Genomic DNA, 23017 nt, shown 5'->3' with positions numbered 1-23017 from the left:
GATCCTTTAGGGCAGTAGACGCCGTAATCTGGGGTTTTAGGGATCCTTTAGGACATAAAATACCGTAATCGAGGGTTGCAAGGATCCTGCTACCATCGAAAATGGAAAATTAAAAAATGTGAAAATGAAATAATCACGCTTGCCATACAGCTTCGTTGTCCCTACTGGATACATTGTAAGTGAAGTTCGATTTTCTTGGATAAAAAGTTTTTGATGGCAAGAGAAAGAAGGCGTTCCTTAAGTTTGCAGTGGGAAATGGTACTGTAAAGAGTGAAAAAATTAAACATTTGCATGGAAGACCCGATCTTTAGGAGAGGATATTAAAGATTAACCAAAATATAATTGGCGTTTTACAAAATCAACATTTCTTTAATTCCACTTCTGGAGTGAAAAGCACTTTGGCTGCAGCTCCGACATTAATGCACTAAGAATGGTAGTCAGAAGTTTAGATATAAGCGTTGTTGTTTTTGCAAGAAGGAAATATAAAAATGTTTACAGACAAGGAAAAATTATCAGTAAGCTGATCTACATTCAAAACAACTTACCTGCCATGAACTGATTTTAGAAGAAGTATGGGCATAATGTGTGTAATCCACTCTGGCAATGAATTCAATTTAACATTAACATCGTTTTTCCCATTTTCTTAAAAAAAAATATTACATTAAATTTGACCCCAGTATCAGATCACTGATGCTTTGAATTGGGGATATATACATTTTGTATCCATTGTGTTGATATCACCTATTTATTAAGTAATATCCCTTTAAAGAATAATTGAACACCAATTCAAACAAAATGACTGTATCGCTTCCCGGTGAAAGTGATATCATTACAGTGATTTGAATATATTAATGACTAAGCCGCTTTTGAAATATTATTGAAATAGGATGAGAAGTCAAACGACATCCATGCAGTTTTTTATAATGCTGGGACCTGATTTCCCACATGGTTTATATATTACCTAATGAACATGTCAGGGAATATGTATCGGCCTCACACTACAACTAACATACATGTATATCCTCCCGTTCTCTTTGAGTTTATTTGCTTTTCTAAATCAAACATATCGAGCCATATTCCACTTGTTTATATTGAATAACATGAATATATAGCACAGGTCCGCCATTTTCATATGTATAATATACATTAAAATGCAATCATCAATCATCCAGTGATAAAGTGTATCCACAAGAATGAAATCATCAACCAAATGAAAGATTTCTAGACATGCTTTACAGTTCATTATTGTGTATAAAAGAAATAATAAAAACAATGTGTGTTCGTATGACATCGCATGTCGCCTTCCAGCTTGATGTGTGTTCGTCTGACATCGCCTGTAACGTTTTAGCTTGATGTTTGTTCTTCTGACATCGCCTGTCGCCTTCCAGCTTGATGTTTGTTCGTCTGACATCGCCTGTCGCCTTCCAGCTTGATGTTTGTCCGTCTGACATCGCCTGTCGCCTTCCAGCTTGATGTTTGTCCGTCTGACATCGCCTGTCACCTTCCAGCTTGATGTTTGTCCGTCTGACATCGCCTGTCGCCTTCCAGCTTGATGTTTGTCCGTCTGACATCGCCTGTCGACTTCCAGCTTGATGTTTGTCCGTCTGACATCGCCTGTCGCCTTCCAGCTTGATGTTTGTCCGTCTGACATCGCCTGTCGCCTTCCAGCTTGATGTTTGTTCTTCTGACATCGCCTGTCGCCTTCAAGTTTGATGTTTGTCCGTCTGACATCGCCTGTCGCCTTCCAGCTTGATGTTGTACCTATGACATCGCCTGTCGCCTTCCAGTTTGATGTTTGTCCGTCTGACATCGCCTTCCAGCTTGATGTTTGTCCGTCTGACATCGCCTGTCGTCTTCCAGTTTGATGTTTGTCCGTCTGACATCACCTGTCGCTTTCCAGCTTGATGTTTGTACGGCTGACATCGCCTGTCGCCTTCCAGCTTGATGTTTGTACGGCTGACATCACCTGTCGCCTTCCAGCTTGATGTTTGTACGTCTGACATCGCCTGTCGCCTTCCAGCTTGATGTTTGTACGTCTGACATCACCTGTTGCCTTCCAGTTTGATGTTTGTACGTCTGACATCGCCTGTCGCCTTCCAGCTTTATCTTTGTCCGTCTGACATCGCCTGTCGCCTTCCAGTTTGATGTTTGTACGTCTGACATCGCCTGTCGCCTTCCAGCTTGATGTTTGTACGTCTGACATCACCTGTTGCCTTCCAGTTTGATGTTTGTACGTCTGACATCGCCTGTCGCCTTCCAGCTTGATGTTTGTACGTCTGACATCGCCTGTCGCCTTCCAGCTTGATGTTGTACGTCTGACATCGCCTGTCGCTTTCCAGCTTGAAGTTTGTACGTCTGACATCATCTGTCGCCTTCCAGCTTGATGTAGTACGTCTGACATCACCTGTCGCCTTCCAGCTTGATGTTGCACGTCTGACATCACCTGTCGTCTTTCAGCTTGATGTTGTACGTCTGGCATCACCTGTCGCTTTTAGCTCGATGTTTGTTTGTCTGACATCGGTAATGTCGGTAATGTTTTTGTTGGTTGTTTGTCCTGACACCATCTGTCACCTTCTAGCTTGATTTGTGTTCGTCTGATATCACCTCAAACGTTTTCATACCTGACATCGCCTATCAATGAAAAACAAAAATAACTACATACATAAACAATACCATCATTCTATCTCGAAATCGATGAAACGAAGGCCTTGTGATAGCATATCTATAAACGCTTGCAATAGAGCGGAAATTGTATTCAAAAACAATTGGAATTATTGTATTATATTGTTGTTTTTTTTTTATATCTTATAATTTTGGCGCAAACAGAGGTTTTTTTTTTAATCTTTAACTTAAGCAGGACAAAAATTTTGCTTCCACCCGGGTCAACAAGAGTGATAAATTTAAGTGATATAAACTGTGTCGCAAATGTTAAAATAAAGGTTAAGTTTTAAAAGCGATTGTAATATAAATGATGAAACACTCAATGCATTCGTAAATGGATTGACATTTATCAATCAATATTTACTATTTGCTGTGCTTTTATGTCTCATTTATTCTTCGAATCTCGACAATAGGAAGATAATGGAGCAGCATAATCTACATCCAATATGTATTTACCTATGTCTCGTCATTGTCAGTAGTCTTACCTAAAATAAGCAGGTACGATAAAAGTTGTCAGTATCAAAATCAGCAATACATATCACGACCACAGTATTGTGTGTCTTTTACAGTTATAATTTAACGTATTGATAACATGTTACGTGTCTATTAAAGTTATAATTTAACGTATTGATAACATGTTGTGTGTCTATTAAAGTTATAATTATAACGCAATGATTACGTGTTACGTGTCTATTAAAGTTATAATTATAACGCAATGATTACGTGTTACGTGTCTATTAAAGTTATAATTTAACGTATTGATAACATGTTGTGTGTCTATTAAAGTTATAATTATAACGCAATGATTACGTGTTACGTGTCTATTAAAGTTATAATTATAACGCAATGATAACATGTTGTGTGTCTATTAAAGTTATAATTATAACGCAATGATTATGTGTTACGTGTCTATTAAAGTTATAATTATAACGCAATGATTACGTGTTACGTGTCTATTAAAGTTAAAATCTAACGTATTGATAACGTGTTTATTATATTCTGCTGTATTAATCACGTGTCTTGTTATGATTGGATTGGTTATCAGAGGGACGTCAATTAAGTCAACGCAGGCTATACTGCCCGAAGTACAGCTTCATGAATGTAGCTCAAAGTTTTTCATTAGAAGATATCTTATATCTTAATTCCATTAAAATGTACAAGTTTGGTGGTTGCTCATTAGTAATCATTAACGAGGTAAATGATTTCATACAATACTTCACAAAATGTTATCGTCATCAGATATGCATGTCAAAAATCTTTGTTTTATACATGCTGAATGCTTTGGCAATATTAATGTTATTATTAATGTTATGTTGTTGAAAAGTTGACGGATGGACGGACGACGGACGCCACACCATGGCATAAATTGAAATTATTATTTATTTTCCCGCGATATTTACTCAAAAATCGAAAGTCGAAAGTCAAAAGTCAGGAGGTTTGAAAAATATTCAGATTTAGAAAAACTGAATGCCTAAATATTTTGATATTTTATATTCAAGTCTTTAAGTAAACGCACAGCTTTGATATTTCTTATCTAATATGCTTTATGTGTGCATATTATTAGGTCACCTGAGACGAAGTATCATGTGACCTATTCTAATCGCCTTTTGTTCGTCGTCCGTTCATAAATATTTTGCTCCTGAACCAAATTCAATGAAATTTTGTAGGAACCTCCCATGGTCAAAGATCAAGCGCAATTGTGCATTATATGGTCCCAAGCTCCCAGAGGACTGAGAGGAATTCAAAAATCTTCTTCTCAAGACCCAAATTAGTTAGAATCAAATACTCTTCAAAGAATGAAAGATCTTGTGTACTCTAGCAAAATTGAGAATTTCATGACCCTGTGGTTTCACATTTACCCCTGGAGAGGGGGTAATTTTTGCTATAGCTTATATAGGGAAATAACATTTTTCACTACCATTTGTTGAATGTCTGTTGGAATTCATTCTAAGTATGTAAATTTAAATTACCGACATGAGATGACCGTTTGATGGTATGCACATGTTGGCTTGACTATCCCGAAGGGACTGATTGATGGGGCCAAGGAGGGTCAAATTGACTGAAATATTTTAGAATCCATGCACAGGGCCACGTCACTATCGTATCGTTTTGAAAACACTTTATATGTCTACCCCACGACTCAAAACCTGTGACAGGGGAAGACACAAGTTCTGGGGCGGCCGAATACCGCCAATTTTCAAATTAATGTTTCTCCGCTTACTTTTATCAGACTTTACGTCCCAAAACGCCAATGTAACCATGAAATCCCATATTTCAAGAATATCACATCAATACTCCACAAATATGCTGTAAAAATCCACATTATTACACTTTTTCTCGGCCGCTTAAATCATCCCGCCATATTTGCACACAACTTGGACCGGAAGTTGGAGTAGTTCCGCACCTGACTGAGCTTATATTATGAGTTATGTGTAACGGCATCGTTTACTTAATGAATATAGCATATGAAATTACTGCGTCCTTTCAATTACTTATGTTATGTATTTAAAAGTCTAAACTAGTGTTAACTTACCATGAAATAATCATTTTAGAAAAAGTCCGCCAATATCATAAAATTCTGCGAGACTGCTGTTTTTTGGGTCTCTCTAGGGACATTGTGTGCCACTGGAAAATCTTTGAGAACTACTCAAACTTCCGGTCAAAGTTGTCACAAGTAATGAGTCGTAGGATAGACATATTAAGTGTTTATTTAAGCATTGAACTGCTTTCATTTGGAAGTTATGGGCTGATGAATGCCAACTGGACAAAGGCAAATTTAATGAAGCGCGCTAGTTGGCATTCATCAGCCCATAACTTCCAAATGAAAACAGTTCAGTGCTTATATTTACATTTGACAACGAATTTGAAAGACTATATCCAGGAATTTTACTCTGATAATGAATAAACAAATTATTATCGTCAAAGACGGAACAGCCTTTTCAACAGCCATCTTTTGTTATCGCCGACGTTACAATTATGACGTCACTATAATAATGACGTCATAATAAAGATTTGGAAGTTATAGGACTGATAACTTCCAAGTGAGCTTGGTAAAGTTATATTGTGGGGCTGCAGTACAATGGTAAATATAAAACGATACGATAGTGACGTGGCCCTGTGATCCATGTTACTCCTGTTAACTGTTAAAATCACGCTCCTTGGTTTATTCACGCCCATACGTCAAAGGTTCAATGTATGCAATAGTACTTTGAGAAAATTCACAGCTTTGATATTTCGGTGTTCGCATACGCAAACAGTGTATTTTATCAGACCCCTGAATTCATTCGTGGTCAGAGTCCAACATATACCTCAAAAGGGTATTGGCTCTAACTTAGGCATACTACAGTGTATATTTGAAAAACCTGTTCAATTCATGTAAAAGAGGGCGTGTGTTGCATCCCTCAGCAGAGATACCGATCTATGTTACTTTATTTTCGCTACCCTGTGACGTAACTTTTAAAGGTTATGCCCCAGTCTCATTTAAAGCAGACTGTGTTATACATTTAAAATTCATGTCAAATCGAAAGTCAAAAGTCGAAAGTCAAAATGTCCCCTGACGGCCCCCCTTACATGTTATGAAATTCGATTGGTAAGTAAATCATCGTAATCGATTTAGCTCATACAACGGCACTGTAATCGATATGATTTTCTGTTTTGATGGGACGTGTCTATCTGACTGACACTGGCATTGACTGACGTAGTGTTTCTGATGCTGTATGGGTATACAACAGTTTAAACAGTTTATTGACTTATATACTCCAAAAATGGTTGAAGGAGTAATAAGTTGACAGGTGTAAACACACTCTTTACAGGACAGTGTATTGTGAGAAAAACAGCAGGACTTTGTCTAGAGTTAATGACAGCGTATCATCAGAAAGACAACAGAAATTTGTCTATAGTTCATGACAGTGTATTGTGAGAAAGACAACAGGATTTTGTCTATAGTTGATGACAGTGAAGTAGATATGGAGTATATCCTGGATAGATTCGTGATGTTATATATATTCTCAGTAATTGGTAAGTAATATTAACGTGTTTCTTTCTACCTTTCAATCCTTGACTGACATACATGTAATATGACATTTTTTATCTGGACTACGGGTTACAACTAATTCAATGCATTTAGATTATACTGAAACATTAATTTCACAACTTGCTTTGGCTTTCAAATTTTATGTAAAATAACGTGATATATAAACACCAGTAGGGCTACATTATAAAACCTCATCTCTGACTGGTGTAAGTATTTATATAACGTCATATCTATACATTATACCATATCAATGACTGGTGTAAGTATTTATATAACGTCATAGCTATACAGTATACCATATCAATGACTGGTGTAAGTATTTATATAACGTCATAGCTATACATTATAACACCACATCTCTGACTGGTGTAAGTATTTATATAACGTCATAGCTATACATTATACCATATCAATGACTGGTGTAAGTATTTATATAACGTCATAGCTATACATTATAAAACCATATCTATGACTGGTGTAAGTATTTATATAACGTCATAGCTATACATTATAAAACCATATCTATGACTGGTGTAAGTATTTATATAACATCATAGTCATACATTATAACACCACATCTCTGACTGGTGTAAGTATTTATATAACGTCATAGCTATACATTATAACACCATATATATGACTGGTGTAAGTATTTATATGTAACATTATATTTATAGTCATACATTATAACACCATATCTATGACTGGTGTAAGTATTTATATAACATCATAGTCATACATTATAACACCATATCTATGACTGGTGTAAGTATTTATATAACGTCATGGCTATACATTATAACACACATATCTGACTGGTGTAAGTATTTATATAACATTATAGTCATACATTATAACACCAAATATCTGACTGGTGTAAGTATTTATATAACGTCATGGCTATACATTATAACACCACATATCTGACTGGTGTAAGTATTTATATAACGTCAGGGCTATACATTATAACACCACATCTCTGACTGGTGTAAGTATTTATATAACATTATAGTCATACATTATAACACCACATCTCTGACTGGTGTAAGTATTTATATAACGTCATGGCTATACATTATAACACCACATCTCTGACTGGTGTAAGTATTTATATAACATTATAGTCATACATTATAAGACCACATATCTGACTGGTGTAAGTATTTATATAACGTCATGGCTATACATTATAACACCACATCTCTGACTGGTGTAAGTATTTATATAACGTCAGGACTATACATTATAACACTACATCTCTGACTGGTGTAAGTATTTATATAACGTCATGGCTATACATTATAACACCACATCTCTGACTGGTGTAAGTATTTATATAACGTCATGGCTATACATTATAACACCACATATCTGACTGGTGTAAGTATTTATATATCATCATAGTCATACATTATAACACCACATATCTGACTGGTGTAAGTATTTATATATCATCATAGTCATACATTATAACACTACATCTCTGACTGGTGTAAGTATTTATATATCATTATAGTCATACATTATAACACCACATATCTGACTGGTGTAAGTATTTATATAACGTCAGGGCTATACATTATAACACTACATCTCTGACTGGTGTAAGTATTTATATAACGTCAGGGCTATACATTATAACACCACATATATGACTGGTGTAAGTATTTATATAACATTATAGTCATACATTATAACACCACATCTCTGACTGGTGTAAGTATTTATATAACGTCAGGGCTATACATTATAACACCACATATCTGACTGGTGTAAGTATTTATATATAACATTATAGTCATACATTATAACACCATATCTCTGACTGGTGTAAGTATTTATATATCATCATAGTCATACATTATAACACCATATCTATGACTGGTGTAAGTATTTATATAACGTCAGGGCTATACATTATAACACCATATATATGACTGGTGTAAGTATTTATATAATGTCATGTCTATACATTATAACACCATATATATGACTGGTGTAAGTATTTATATAACGTCAGGGCTATACATTATAACACCACATCTCTGACTGGTGTAAGTATTTATATAACGTCAGGGCTATACATTATAACACCATATATATGACTGGTGTAAGTATTTATATAACGTCAGGACTATACATTATAACACCACATCTCTGACTGGTGTAAGTATTTATATAACATTATAGTCATACATTATAACACCACATCTCTGACTGGTGTAAGTATTTATATAACGTCATGGCTATACATTATAACACCACATCTCTGACTGGTGTAAGTATTTATATAACATTATAGTCATACATTATAACACTACATCTCTGACTGGTGTAAGTATTTATATAATGTCATAGCTATACATTATAACACCACATCTCTGACTGGTGTAAGTATTTATATAACGTCATGGCTATACATTATAACACTACATCTCTGACTGGTGTAAGTATTTATATAACGTCAGGGCTATACATTATAACACACATATCTGACTGGTGTAAGTATTTATATAACATTATAGTCATACATTATAACACACATATCTGACTGGTGTAAGTATTTATATAACGTCATGGCTATACATTATAACACCACATCTCTGACTGGTGTAAGTATTTATATAACATTATAGTCATACATTATAACACCACATATCTGACTGGTGTAAGTATTTATATAACGTCATGGCTATACATTATAACACCATATCTCTGACTGGTGTAAGTATTTATATATCATCATAGTCATACATTATAACACCACATATCTGACTGGTGTAAGTATTTATATAACGCCATGGCTATACATTATAACACTACATCTCTGACTGGTGTAAGTATTTATATATCATCATAGTCATACATTATAACACTACATCTCTGACTGGTGTAAGTATTTATATATCATCATAGTCATACATTATAACACCACATCTCTGACTGGTGTAAGTATTTATATATCATCATAGTCATACATTATAACACACATATCTGACTGGTGTAAGTATTTATATATCATCATAGTCATACATTATAACACTACATCTCTGACTGGTGTAAGTATTTATATATAACATTATAGTCATACATTATAACACCATATATATGACTGGTGTAAGTATTTATATAATGTCATGGCTATACATTATAACACTACATCTCTGACTGGTGTAAGTATTTATATAACGTCAGGGCTATACATTATAACACCACATCTCTGACTGGTGTAAGTATTTATATAACGTCAGGGCTATACATTATAACACCACATCTCTGACTGGTGTAAGTATTTATATAACATTATAGTCATACATTATAACACCACATCTCTGACTGGTGTAAGTATTTATATAACGTCAGGGCTATACATTATAACACCACATATCTGACTGGTGTAAGTATTTATATAACGTCATAGTTATACATTATAACACCACATCTCTGACTGGTGTAAGTATTTATATAACGTCATAGCTATACATTATAACACCACATCTCTGACTGGTGTAAGTATTTATATAACATCATAGTCATACATTATAACACCACATCTCTGACTGGTGTAAGTATTTATATAACATCATAGTCATACATTATAACACCACATCTCTGACTGGTGTAAGTATTTATATAACGTCAGGGCTATACATTATAACACCACATATCTGACTGGTGTAAGTATTTATATAACGTCATAGTTATACATTATAACACCACATCTCTGACTGGTGTAAGTATTTATATAACGTCATAGCTATACATTATAACACCACATCTCTGACTGGTGTAAGTATTTATATAACTGTAACAAAGCACATGATTAATTAGATTTAAATCACTGCCTCCGCTAGGGATCGAACCCGGGACCTCTGGCTTACTAGTCTTACGCTCAACCGATCGAGCCAAAGAGAAGATCTCTCTAGCCGAGCGGTATATTGCGGCTAGTATTTACCAGGGTTACATACTCCCCCTCCAGGAAAGAACTCGTCCTCGAGTTTCCAGGGGTAACAGCGATGATTTCGCAAGCAGCGATGAGTATCATTCCCGAGTGCCTACATGGGCGCCAATGTAACAAAGCACATGATTAATTAGATTTAAATCACTGCCTCCGCTAGGGATCGAACCCGGGACCTCTGGCTTACTAGTCTTACGCTCAACCGATCGAGCCAAAGAGAAGATCTCTCTAGCCGAGCGGTATATTGCGGCTAGTATTTACCAGGGTTACATAACATTATAGTCATACATTATAACACCACATCTCTGACTGGTGTAAGTATTTATATAACGTCATAGCTATACATTATAACACCACATCTCTGACTGGTGTAAGTATTTATATATAACATTATATTTATAGTCATACATTATAACACCACATATCTGACTGGTGTAAGTATTTATATAACGTCATGGCTATACATTATAACACACATATCTGACTGGTGTAAGTATTTATATATCATCATAGTCATACATTATAACACCACATATCTGACTGGTGTAAGTATTTATATATCATCATAGCTATACATTATAACACCACATATCTGACTGGTGTAAGTATTTATATAACGTCATAGCTATACATTATAACACCACATCTCTGACTGGTGTAAGTATTTATATAACTGTAACAAAGCACATGATTAATTAGATTTAAATCACTGCCTCCGCTAGGGATCGAACCCGGGACCTCTGGCTTACTAGTCTTACGCTCAACCGATCGAGCCAAAGAGAAGATCTCTCTAGCCGAGCGGTATATTGCGGCTAGTATTTACCAGGGTTACATACTCCCCCTCCAGGAAAGAACTCGTCCTCGAGTTTCCAGGGGTAACAGCGATGCTTTCGCAAGCAGCGATGAGTATCATTCCCGAGTCCCTACATGGGCGCCAATGTAACAAAGCACATGATTAATTAGATTTAAATCACTGCCTCCGCTAGGGATCGAACCCGGGACCTCTGGCTTACTAGTCTTACGCTCAACCGATCGAGCCAAAGAGAAGATCTCTCTAGCCGAGCGGTATATTGCGGCTAGTATTTACCAGGGTTACATAACATTATAGTCATACATTATAACACCACATCTCTGACTGGTGTAAGTATTTATATAACGTCATAGCTATACATTATAACACCACATCTCTGACTGGTGTAAGTATTTATATATAACATTATATTTATAGTCATACATTATAACACCACATATCTGACTGGTGTAAGTATTTATATAACGTCATGGCTATACATTATAACACACATATCTGACTGGTGTAAGTATTTATATATCATCATAGTCATACATTATAACACCACATATCTGACTGGTGTAAGTATTTATATATCATCATAGCTATACATTATAACACCACATATCTGACTGGTGTAAGTATTTATATAACGTCATGGCTATACATTATAACACCACATCTCTGACTGGTGTAAGTATTTATATAACGTCATGGCTATACATTATAACACTACATCTCTGACTGGTGTAAGTATTTATATATCATCATAGTCATACATTATAACACTACATCTCTGACTGGTGTAAGTATTTATATAACGTCATGGCTATACATTATAACACTACATCTCTGACTGGTGTAAGTATTTATATAACGTCAGGGCTATACATTATAACACACATATCTGACTGGTGTAAGTATTTATATAACATTATAGTCATACATTATAACACACATATCTGACTGGTGTAAGTATTTATATAACGTCATGGCTATACATTATAACACCACATCTCTGACTGGTGTAAGTATTTTTATCATATGACTACCGTTATATACGGTGTCATAAACCCATCACGTAAATTTTCTTTATGACACTAGTGTAATAACACCTTTCGCTAGCCTACGTACGCTGATTGGCTGGTTCCGTGAGAACTGTATTCATACGCGTGGGAACGACCTACTTCTTTTTACTACGACTCGTAAAAATGGCGACTAGTAAAATGACAAAGTTTAAAGTTGGCGATGAAGTCAGGATTGACAACAAAGGCAAGGGCCATATTAAGAAGCTACTGGAAAACGATGAGTACACTGTTCAGATTGAAGGAATCGATTTCGAGTTTGATTGTACAGCCGATCGGCTTGTTTTAGAAGTTGAAGTCGGGTCTGGGGTTGTAAAGCAGACGACAGATCAGGTCACGACAGGGGCAGGGCAAAGACATATTCGCATAGACAACAGTGATATCGATGATTTTGTAAACAAACAAGCAAACAAAAACACTTTGTCAAAAACTTTTTATGATTTGAAGCTTCTTCGTCAGTTTTTGAGCCTGGAAAATGAAAATCGTGAAATTTATCAAATCCCACCACAAGAATTGTGCCCCCTCCTTTGCAAATTCTTTATAGGAATACGGAAACAAGACGGTTCCAATTATGAACCGAGTTCGCTGCGTGGTTTTATGAGTTCGTTTGACAGGCAATTGAGACGGTATGATTATGGTTACTCTGTGGTCAGTAGTGTTGAATTTGGGAAAGTCCGAGAAGTTCTGACAGCTAAACAACGGGAGCTTAAGAAGGAAGGAAAGGGGAACAAACCAATGAAGGCACAACCTATTTCAGACGAGGAAATTGAAACTCTGTGGGAACAGGGCCAGCTCGGATGTAGCAACCCTGACAGTGTGATAAACACACTATGGTTTTTCAGTACTGTCCATTTCGGACTACGTGGTTCCGATGAACATAGATCAATGTATTGGGGGGATGTTAATTTGTGCCGAGATGTGTCAGGGGAAGAATATCTTGAATTTGATGAAAGACAAACTAAAACGCGGCAAGGAACAAACCCGAGGGACGTCCGCGCTGTAAAACCCAAAATGTGGAGTAATTCCGAGAACCTAGAAAGGTGTCCTGTACAAACATACAAATTCTACAAGAGTAAACGTCCTGCAAGTTACTGTGAACCAAGTGATCCCTTTTACATAGCCACACATACAAAACAGGGAGCATTGAAAGGCGAAGACCAGTGGTTTAAAAAACAGCCAATAGGTGTAAACAAACTTACCCAAATAATGAAGAAAATGGCCATAGCTGCAGGTCTCCCAAATGACAAAAAACTTTCGAATCACAGTGCCCGCAAACACTTGGTTCAAAAACTAAATGACCAGAACATTCCTCCGAATCAGATAATGCAGATCACTGGACATCGGAATTTGCAAAGTGTTAACAATTACAGCCATGTTAACGACACCCAGCATAAGAACATTTCACGAATCCTATCCAACACAACGGTTACTCAGAATAACATGCTGACACTGTCGTCGACAAACACGTGTAATGTCAACACAAACAACACTGCCAACAAATCGGCATCCAACGTCGCTTTTCACGGCAGTCTGAACACAATGTTCAGTGGAAATATTCACGGTGGAACATTTTACATCTCCATAAACTCCCGCGAGGACGAGGATAAACAAAAAGCAGTGAAAAGGCGCCGTACAATGGTTCTGTACGACAGCGACAGCGACTAGACATTGTACAACGAAGCCTCCGTTATCGCGCCAAGTGACGTCACGGCTTCGTCACATCAAAAACAGTCGCTCGTGTTCTTTCAAACTAAAATATTTTCGTCATTGTTTCAAACACCAAGGACAATTTATATATTATAGATTAAATAAAAAAATGCTGAAATTTGGTTTTGAGACGTGTATTTAATAAAATGAATCCTTTTCAAGAGTCAGTTGTGTTAGAACTATTTCTTCTCTCGTCGGTATAATTGACCTACTTCGAAGGTTCGGGTGATTTGGTTGAGATGTGACGACTCAAGGCAAGAGAGAATCAATTTTTTTAATGGGGAACGATGAAAGAAAACGTCATATGATAAAAAGAATCTGTCATTCGTTTCCCTTCATATTAGATTTATGATACTCGTTTAGAATTTTTTTATTTTTGCTCGCCAGAGGCTCGCAAAAATAAAAAATTCAAAACTCGTATCATAAATCTAATATGAAGGGAAACTCATGACAGATCCTCTATATATAACATTATAGTCATACATTATAACACCACATATCTGACTGGTGTAAGTATTTATATAACGTCATGGCTATACATTATAACACCATATCTCTGACTGGTGTAAGTATTTATATATCATCATAGTCATACATTATAACACCACATATCTGACTGGTGTAAGTATTTATATAACGTCATGGCTATACATTATAACACTACATCTCTGACTGGTGTAAGTATTTATATATCATCATAGTCATACATTATAACACCATATATATGACTGGTGTAAGTATTTATATAATGTCATGGCTATACATTATAACACTACATCTCTGACTGGTGTAAGTATTTATATAACGTCATAGCTATACATTATAACACCACATCTCTGACTGGTGTAAGTATTTATATAACATCATAGTCATACATTATAACACCACATCTCTGACTGGTGTAAGTATTTATATAACATCATAGTCATACATTATAACACCACATCTCTGACTGGTGTAAGTATTTATATAACGTCAGGGCTATACATTATAACACCACATATCTGACTGGTGTAAGTATTTATATAACGTCATAGTTATACATTATAACACCACATCTCTGACTGGTGTAAGTATTTATATAACGTCATAGCTATACATTATAACACCACATCTCTGACTGGTGTAAGTATTTATATAACATTATAGTCATACATTATAACACCACATCTCTGACTGGTGTAAGTATTTATATAACGTCATAGCTATACATTATAACACCACATCTCTGACTGGTGTAAGTATTTATATATAACATTATATTTATAGTCATACATTATAACACCACATCTCTGACTGGTGTAAGTATTTATATAACGTCATGGCTATACATTATAACACACATATCTGACTGGTGTAAGTATTTATATATCATCATAGTCATACATTATAACACCACATATCTGACTGGTGTAAGTATTTATATATCATCATAGTCGTACATTATAACACCATATATATGACTGGTGTAAGTATTTATATATAACATTATATTTATAGTCATACATTATAACACTACATCTCTGACTGGTGTAAGTATTTATATATCATCATAGTCGTACATTATAACACCATATATATGACTGGTGTAAGTATTTATATATAACATTATATTTATAGTCATACATTATAACACTACATCTCTGACTGGTGTAAGTATTTATATATCATCATAGTCGTACATTATAACACCACATCTCTGACTGGTGTAAGTATTTATATATAACATTATATTTATAGTCATACATTATAACACTACATCTCTGACTGGTGTAAGTATTTATATAACGTCATAGCTATACATTATAACACCACATATATGACTGGTGTAAGTATTTATATAACGTCAGGGCTATACATTATAACACCACATCTCTGACTGGTGTAAGTATTTATATAACGTCATAGCTATACATTATAACACCATATCTATGACTGGTGTAAGTATTTATATAACATTATAGTCATACATTATAACACACATATCTGACTGGTGTAAGTATTTATATAACGTCATGGCTATACATTATAACACACATATCTGACTGGTGTAAGTATTTATATATCATCATAGTCATACATTATAACACCACATATCTGACTGGTGTAAGTATTTATATATCATCATAGCTATACATTATAACACCACATATCTGACTGGTGTAAGTATTTATATAACGTCATGGCTATACATTATAACACCACATCTCTGACTGGTGTAAGTATTTATATAACGTCATGGCTATACATTATAACACTACATCTCTGACTGGTGTAAGTATTTATATATCATCATAGTCATACATTATAACACTACATCTCTGACTGGTGTAAGTATTTATATAACGTCATGGCTATACATTATAACACTACATCTCTGACTGGTGTAAGTATTTATATAACGTCAGGGCTATACATTATAACACACATATCTGACTGGTGTAAGTATTTATATAACATTATAGTCATACATTATAACACACATATCTGACTGGTGTAAGTATTTATATAACGTCATGGCTATACATTATAACACCACATCTCTGACTGGTGTAAGTATTTTTATCATATGACTACCGTTATATACGGTGTCATAAACCCATCACGTAAATTTTCTTTATGACACTAGTGTAATAACACCTTTCGCTAGCCTACGTACGCTGATTGGCTGGTTCCGTGAGAACTGTATTCATACGCGTGGGAACGACCTACTTCTTTTTACTACGACTCGTAAAAATGGCGACTAGTAAAATGACAAAGTTTAAAGTTGGCGATGAAGTCAGGATTGACAACAAAGGCAAGGGCCATATTAAGAAGCTACTGGAAAACGATGAGTACACTGTTCAGATTGAAGGAATCGATTTCGAGTTTGATTGTACAGCCGATCGGCTTGTTTTAGAAGTTGAAGTCGGGTCTGGGGTTGTAAAGCAGACGACAGATCAGGTCACGACAGGGGCAGGGCAAAGACATATTCGCATAGACAACAGTGATATCGATGATTTTGTAAACAAACAAGCAAACAAAAACACTTTGTCAAAAACTTTTTATGATTTGAAGCTTCTTCGTCAGTTTTTGAGCCTGGAAAATGAAAATCGTGAAATTTATCAAATCCCACCACAAGAATTGTGCCCCCTCCTTTGCAAATTCTTTATAGGAATACGGAAACAAGACGGTTCCAATTATGAACCGAGTTCGCTGCGTGGTTTTATGAGTTCGTTTGACAGGCAATTGAGACGGTATGATTATGGTTACTCTGTGGTCAGTAGTGTTGAATTTGGGAAAGTCCGAGAAGTTCTGACAGCTAAACAACGGGAGCTTAAGAAGGAAGGAAAGGGGAACAAACCAATGAAGGCACAACCTATTTCAGACGAGGAAATTGAAACTCTGTGGGAACAGGGCCAGCTCGGATGTAGCAACCCTGACAGTGTGATAAACACACTATGGTTTTTCAGTACTGTCCATTTCGGACTACGTGGTTCCGATGAACATAGATCAATGTATTGGGGGGATGTTAATTTGTGCCGAGATGTGTCAGGGGAAGAATATCTTGAATTTGATGAAAGACAAACTAAAACGCGGCAAGGAACAAACCCGAGGGACGTCCGCGCTGTAAAACCCAAAATGTGGAGTAATTCCGAGAACCTAGAAAGGTGTCCTGTACAAACATACAAATTCTACAAGAGTAAACGTCCTGCAAGTTACTGTGAACCAAGTGATCCCTTTTACATAGCCACACATACAAAACAGGGAGCATTGAAAGGCGAAGACCAGTGGTTTAAAAAACAGCCAATAGGTGTAAACAAACTTACCCAAATAATGAAGAAAATGGCCATAGCTGCAGGTCTCCCAAATGACAAAAAACTTTCGAATCACAGTGCCCGCAAACACTTGGTTCAAAAACTAAATGACCAGAACATTCCTCCGAATCAGATAATGCAGATCACTGGACATCGGAATTTGCAAAGTGTTAACAATTACAGCCATGTTAACGACACCCAGCATAAGAACATTTCACGAATCCTATCCAACACAACGGTTACTCAGAATAACATGCTGACACTGTCGTCGACAAACACGTGTAATGTCAACACAAACAACACTGCCAACAAATCGGCATCCAACGTCGCTTTTCACGGCAGTCTGAACACAATGTTCAGTGGAAATATTCACGGTGGAACATTTTACATCTCCATAAACTCCCGCGAGGACGAGGATAAACAAAAAGCAGTGAAAAGGCGCCGTACAATGGTTCTGTACGACAGCGACAGCGACTAGACATTGTACAACGAAGCCTCCGTTATCGCGCCAAGTGACGTCACGGCTTCGTCACATCAAAAACAGTCGCTCGTGTTCTTTCAAACTAAAATATTTTCGTCATTGTTTCAAACACCAAGGACAATTTATATATTATAGATTAAATAAAAAAATGCTGAAATTTGGTTTTGAGACGTGTATTTAATAAAATGAATCCTTTTCAAGAGTCAGTTGTGTTAGAACTATTTCTTCTCTCGTCGGTATAATTGACCTACTTCGAAGGTTCGGGTGATTTGGTTGAGATGTGACGACTCAAGGCAAGAGAGAATCAATTTTTTTAATGGGGAACGATGAAAGAAAACGTCATATGATAAAAAGAATCTGTCATTCGTTTCCCTTCATATTAGATTTATGATACTCGTTTAGAATTTTTTTATTTTTGCTCGCCAGAGGCTCGCAAAAATAAAAAATTCAAAACTCGTATCATAAATCTAATATGAAGGGAAACTCATGACAGATCCTCTATATATAACATTATAGTCATACATTATAACACCACATATCTGACTGGTGTAAGTATTTATATAACGTCATGGCTATACATTATAACACCATATCTCTGACTGGTGTAAGTATTTATATATCATCATAGTCATACATTATAACACCACATATCTGACTGGTGTAAGTATTTATATAACGTCATGGCTATACATTATAACACTACATCTCTGACTGGTGTAAGTATTTATATATCATCATAGTCATACATTATAACACCATATATATGACTGGTGTAAGTATTTATATAATGTCATGGCTATACATTATAACACTACATCTCTGACTGGTGTAAGTATTTATATAACGTCATAGCTATACATTATAACACCACATCTCTGACTGGTGTAAGTATTTATATAACATCATAGTCATACATTATAACACCACATCTCTGACTGGTGTAAGTATTTATATAACATCATAGTCATACATTATAACACCACATCTCTGACTGGTGTAAGTATTTATATAACGTCAGGGCTATACATTATAACACCACATATCTGACTGGTGTAAGTATTTATATAACGTCATAGTTATACATTATAACACCACATCTCTGACTGGTGTAAGTATTTATATAACGTCATAGCTATACATTATAACACCACATCTCTGACTGGTGTAAGTATTTATATAACATTATAGTCATACATTATAACACCACATCTCTGACTGGTGTAAGTATTTATATAACGTCATAGCTATACATTATAACACCACATCTCTGACTGGTGTAAGTATTTATATATAACATTATATTTATAGTCATACATTATAACACCACATCTCTGACTGGTGTAAGTATTTATATAACGTCATGGCTATACATTATAACACACATATCTGACTGGTGTAAGTATTTATATATCATCATAGTCATACATTATAACACCACATATCTGACTGGTGTAAGTATTTATATATCATCATAGTCGTACATTATAACACCATATATGACTGGTGTAAGTATTTATATATAACATTATATTTATAGTCATACATTATAACACTACATCTCTGACTGGTGTAAGTATTTATATATCATCATAGTCGTACATTATAACACCATATATATGACTGGTGTAAGTATTTATATATAACATTATATTTATAGTCATACATTATAACACTACATCTCTGACTGGTGTAAGTATTTATATATCATCATAGTCGTACATTATAACACCACATCTCTGACTGGTGTAAGTATTTATATATAACATTATATTTATAGTCATACATTATAACACTACATCTCTGACTGGTGTAAGTATTTATATAACGTCATAGCTATACATTATAACACCACATATATGACTGGTGTAAGTATTTATATAACGTCAGGGCTATACATTATAACACCACATCTCTGACTGGTGTAAGTATTTATATAACGTCATAGCTATACATTATAACACCATATCTATGACTGGTGTAAGTATTTATATAACATTATAGTCATACATTATAACACACATATCTGACTGGTGTAAGTATTTATATAACGTCATGGCTATACATTATAACACCACATCTCTGACTGGTGTAAGTATTTATATATAACATTATAGTCATACATTATAACACCATATCTCTGACTGGTGTAAGTATTTATATAACGTCATGGCTATACATTATAACACCACATATCTGACTGGTGTAAGTATTTATATAACGTCAGGGCTATACATTATAACACCACATCTCTGACTGGTGTAAGTATTTATATAACGTCATAGCTATACATTATAACACCACAACTCTGACTGGTGTAAGTATTTATATAACGTCAGGGCTATACATTATAACACCACATCTCTGACTGGTGTAAGTATTTATATAACGTCATAGCTATACATTATAACACCACATCTCTGACTGGTGTAAGTATTTATATATCATCATAGTCATACATTATAACACCATATCTCTGACTGGTGTAAGTATTTATATAATGTCATGTCTATACAATATAACACCACATCTCTGACTGGTGTAAGTATTTATATAACATTATAGTCATACATTATAACACCACATCTCTGACTGGTGTAAGTATTTATATAACGTCAGGGCTATACATTATAACACCACATATATGACTGGTGTAAGTATTTATATAACATTATAGTCATACATTATAACACCACATCTCTGACTGGTGTAAGTATTTATATAACGTCATAGCTATACATTATAACACCACATATATGACTGGTGTAAGTATTTATATAACATTATAGTCATACATTATAACACCACATCTCTGACTGGTGTAAGTATTTATATTACATCATGGGTATAAATCTTAACACCCCACACGACTAGACTGGCTCCCTGTCTCTAGAATAATGAAATTATAGATAAAATTGACCTTTATGATTTTGGTCACTAGGATATGTTTCAAACTAGGGGGAGATAATCTAGTATTAAAATTTAGTGGAGTAGTTCTGGTGGCCAGTCTACCACACGACATGCGCTACAAGATGCCACATTTTGTCCTTTATTACATTTCAACCTATTTCTATTGTGAAAAAAATTAGATTGAACGTCAAATTTAAGTCTATGTCAAAGTTCTTTTCTCCATAACATAATACATTTATTACAAATAATGAATATCCAGTTTATAGTCAAAAATGAAAAATATAGAATGTATGCTTTATATAGTGAGTGTTTGTAAATATTTGTATTGATTGCATTATTGCCAGTGATATATATATAGAGGATATTGAATGGTTTCCCGTTTAATATAACATATATTTCACGAGTATGACAGAATATCGTTATTTTCACGAGTGCGAAGCACGAGTGAAAAATATCGAAATATACTGTCATACGAGTGAAATATATGTTATATTTAACGGGAAACCATTTAATTTTCTTTTATTGCATTTCATAAACTTAAAACCCAAAATTAAAAACGTCGGAAATTAATAGTGTCAAAAAGTGCGGGAATCAGTAATGACGTCATCAGGCCGGTGGTTTTTCTCCGGGTACTCCGGCTTTCCTCCATCTCCAGAACCTGGCACGTCCTGGCTGTTAATAGGACGTTAAACAAAAACAAACCAGCGAACCTTTGTATTCACCTCATTAAAACTTGCTGATTTTTCCAATCGAAGCGAAGAGAGGTAGATGGGTTATTGTTCTATATTAATATTTACACTGCAGCCCCAAAATATAACTTTACCAAGTTCACTTGAAGGCTACAAGTCCATAACTTCCGAACCTTTATCATGACGTCATAATCGTCACGTCGGCGATAACGACCGTCTTTGACGATAATAATTTGTTCATTCATCATTGGAGCAAAATTCCTGGATATAGTCTTTGAAAATCGTTGTCAATGTAAATATAAGCATTCAATGCTTATGTATTTCTAAAATATTCAGACTAGTTTTTGACAAAATATGCACGGATTTTCCGATAACCGCAGAAAACGCCTAAATTGCGCTCACCAGTACTTTTAAAATGGCGCCGTCCAGTTGACGCGGAGTAACGTCACAAAGAAACGACGTCATGAATGATGTTGCTGATTCCGACACTTAATTTCTCGATGTTTTAATTTTGTTTTTGAGCATAAAAATACAATACAATAGAAGCCTGAATGGTTTCCAAGTGAATATTACATATCTTTCACTCGTATGACAGAATATATCAATATTTTCACTTTTGCTTCGCACTCGTGATCTGTTTTTTTCTTCTTTTTTTATTAAATCTCTCTTTGTTATTTTACAATTCTTCATTTAGATAAATACTAGTGCTCGGTTACTACGCAGGATAGAGACAAGTGCATTCTCAAGAACAGAGTTGCCGATTGCAATGTCCATTTCGTAAATATCTGTAGTATTCCACCCATGAATTGACCGAACACCCATCTCCCTATCGCGTATAAATTAGTCTACTCTAAGGAATTAGAAAAAAAATGGTCACAACCATCCAGATGTTGAGATTAGATAAGAGAA

General features: G+C 35.0%; 1 protein-coding gene across 1 annotated transcript in view; it reads left to right on the top strand.

The window, feature by feature from the left end:
* Positions 1 to 6392: 6392 nt before the first annotated feature.
* LOC117317196 overlaps positions 6393 to 23017 on the top strand; it is a 29058-nt gene continuing 12433 nt past the window's right edge. The window contains exon 1 of the mRNA XM_033871970.1: positions 6393 to 6678. Within this exon, the coding sequence (XP_033727861.1) occupies positions 6564 to 6678 (115 nt within the window). The 5' untranslated portion in view covers positions 6393 to 6563. The remainder of the gene's footprint in view (positions 6679 to 23017) is intronic.

The sequence above is a fragment of the Pecten maximus genome, chromosome 2, assembly GCF_902652985.1.
Source record: "Pecten maximus chromosome 2, xPecMax1.1, whole genome shotgun sequence".
NCBI lineage: Eukaryota > Metazoa > Mollusca > Bivalvia > Pectinida > Pectinidae > Pecten > Pecten maximus.
The sequence above is the reverse complement of the archived record's forward strand: the minus strand, read 5'-3'. Positions and strand labels throughout refer to the sequence as shown.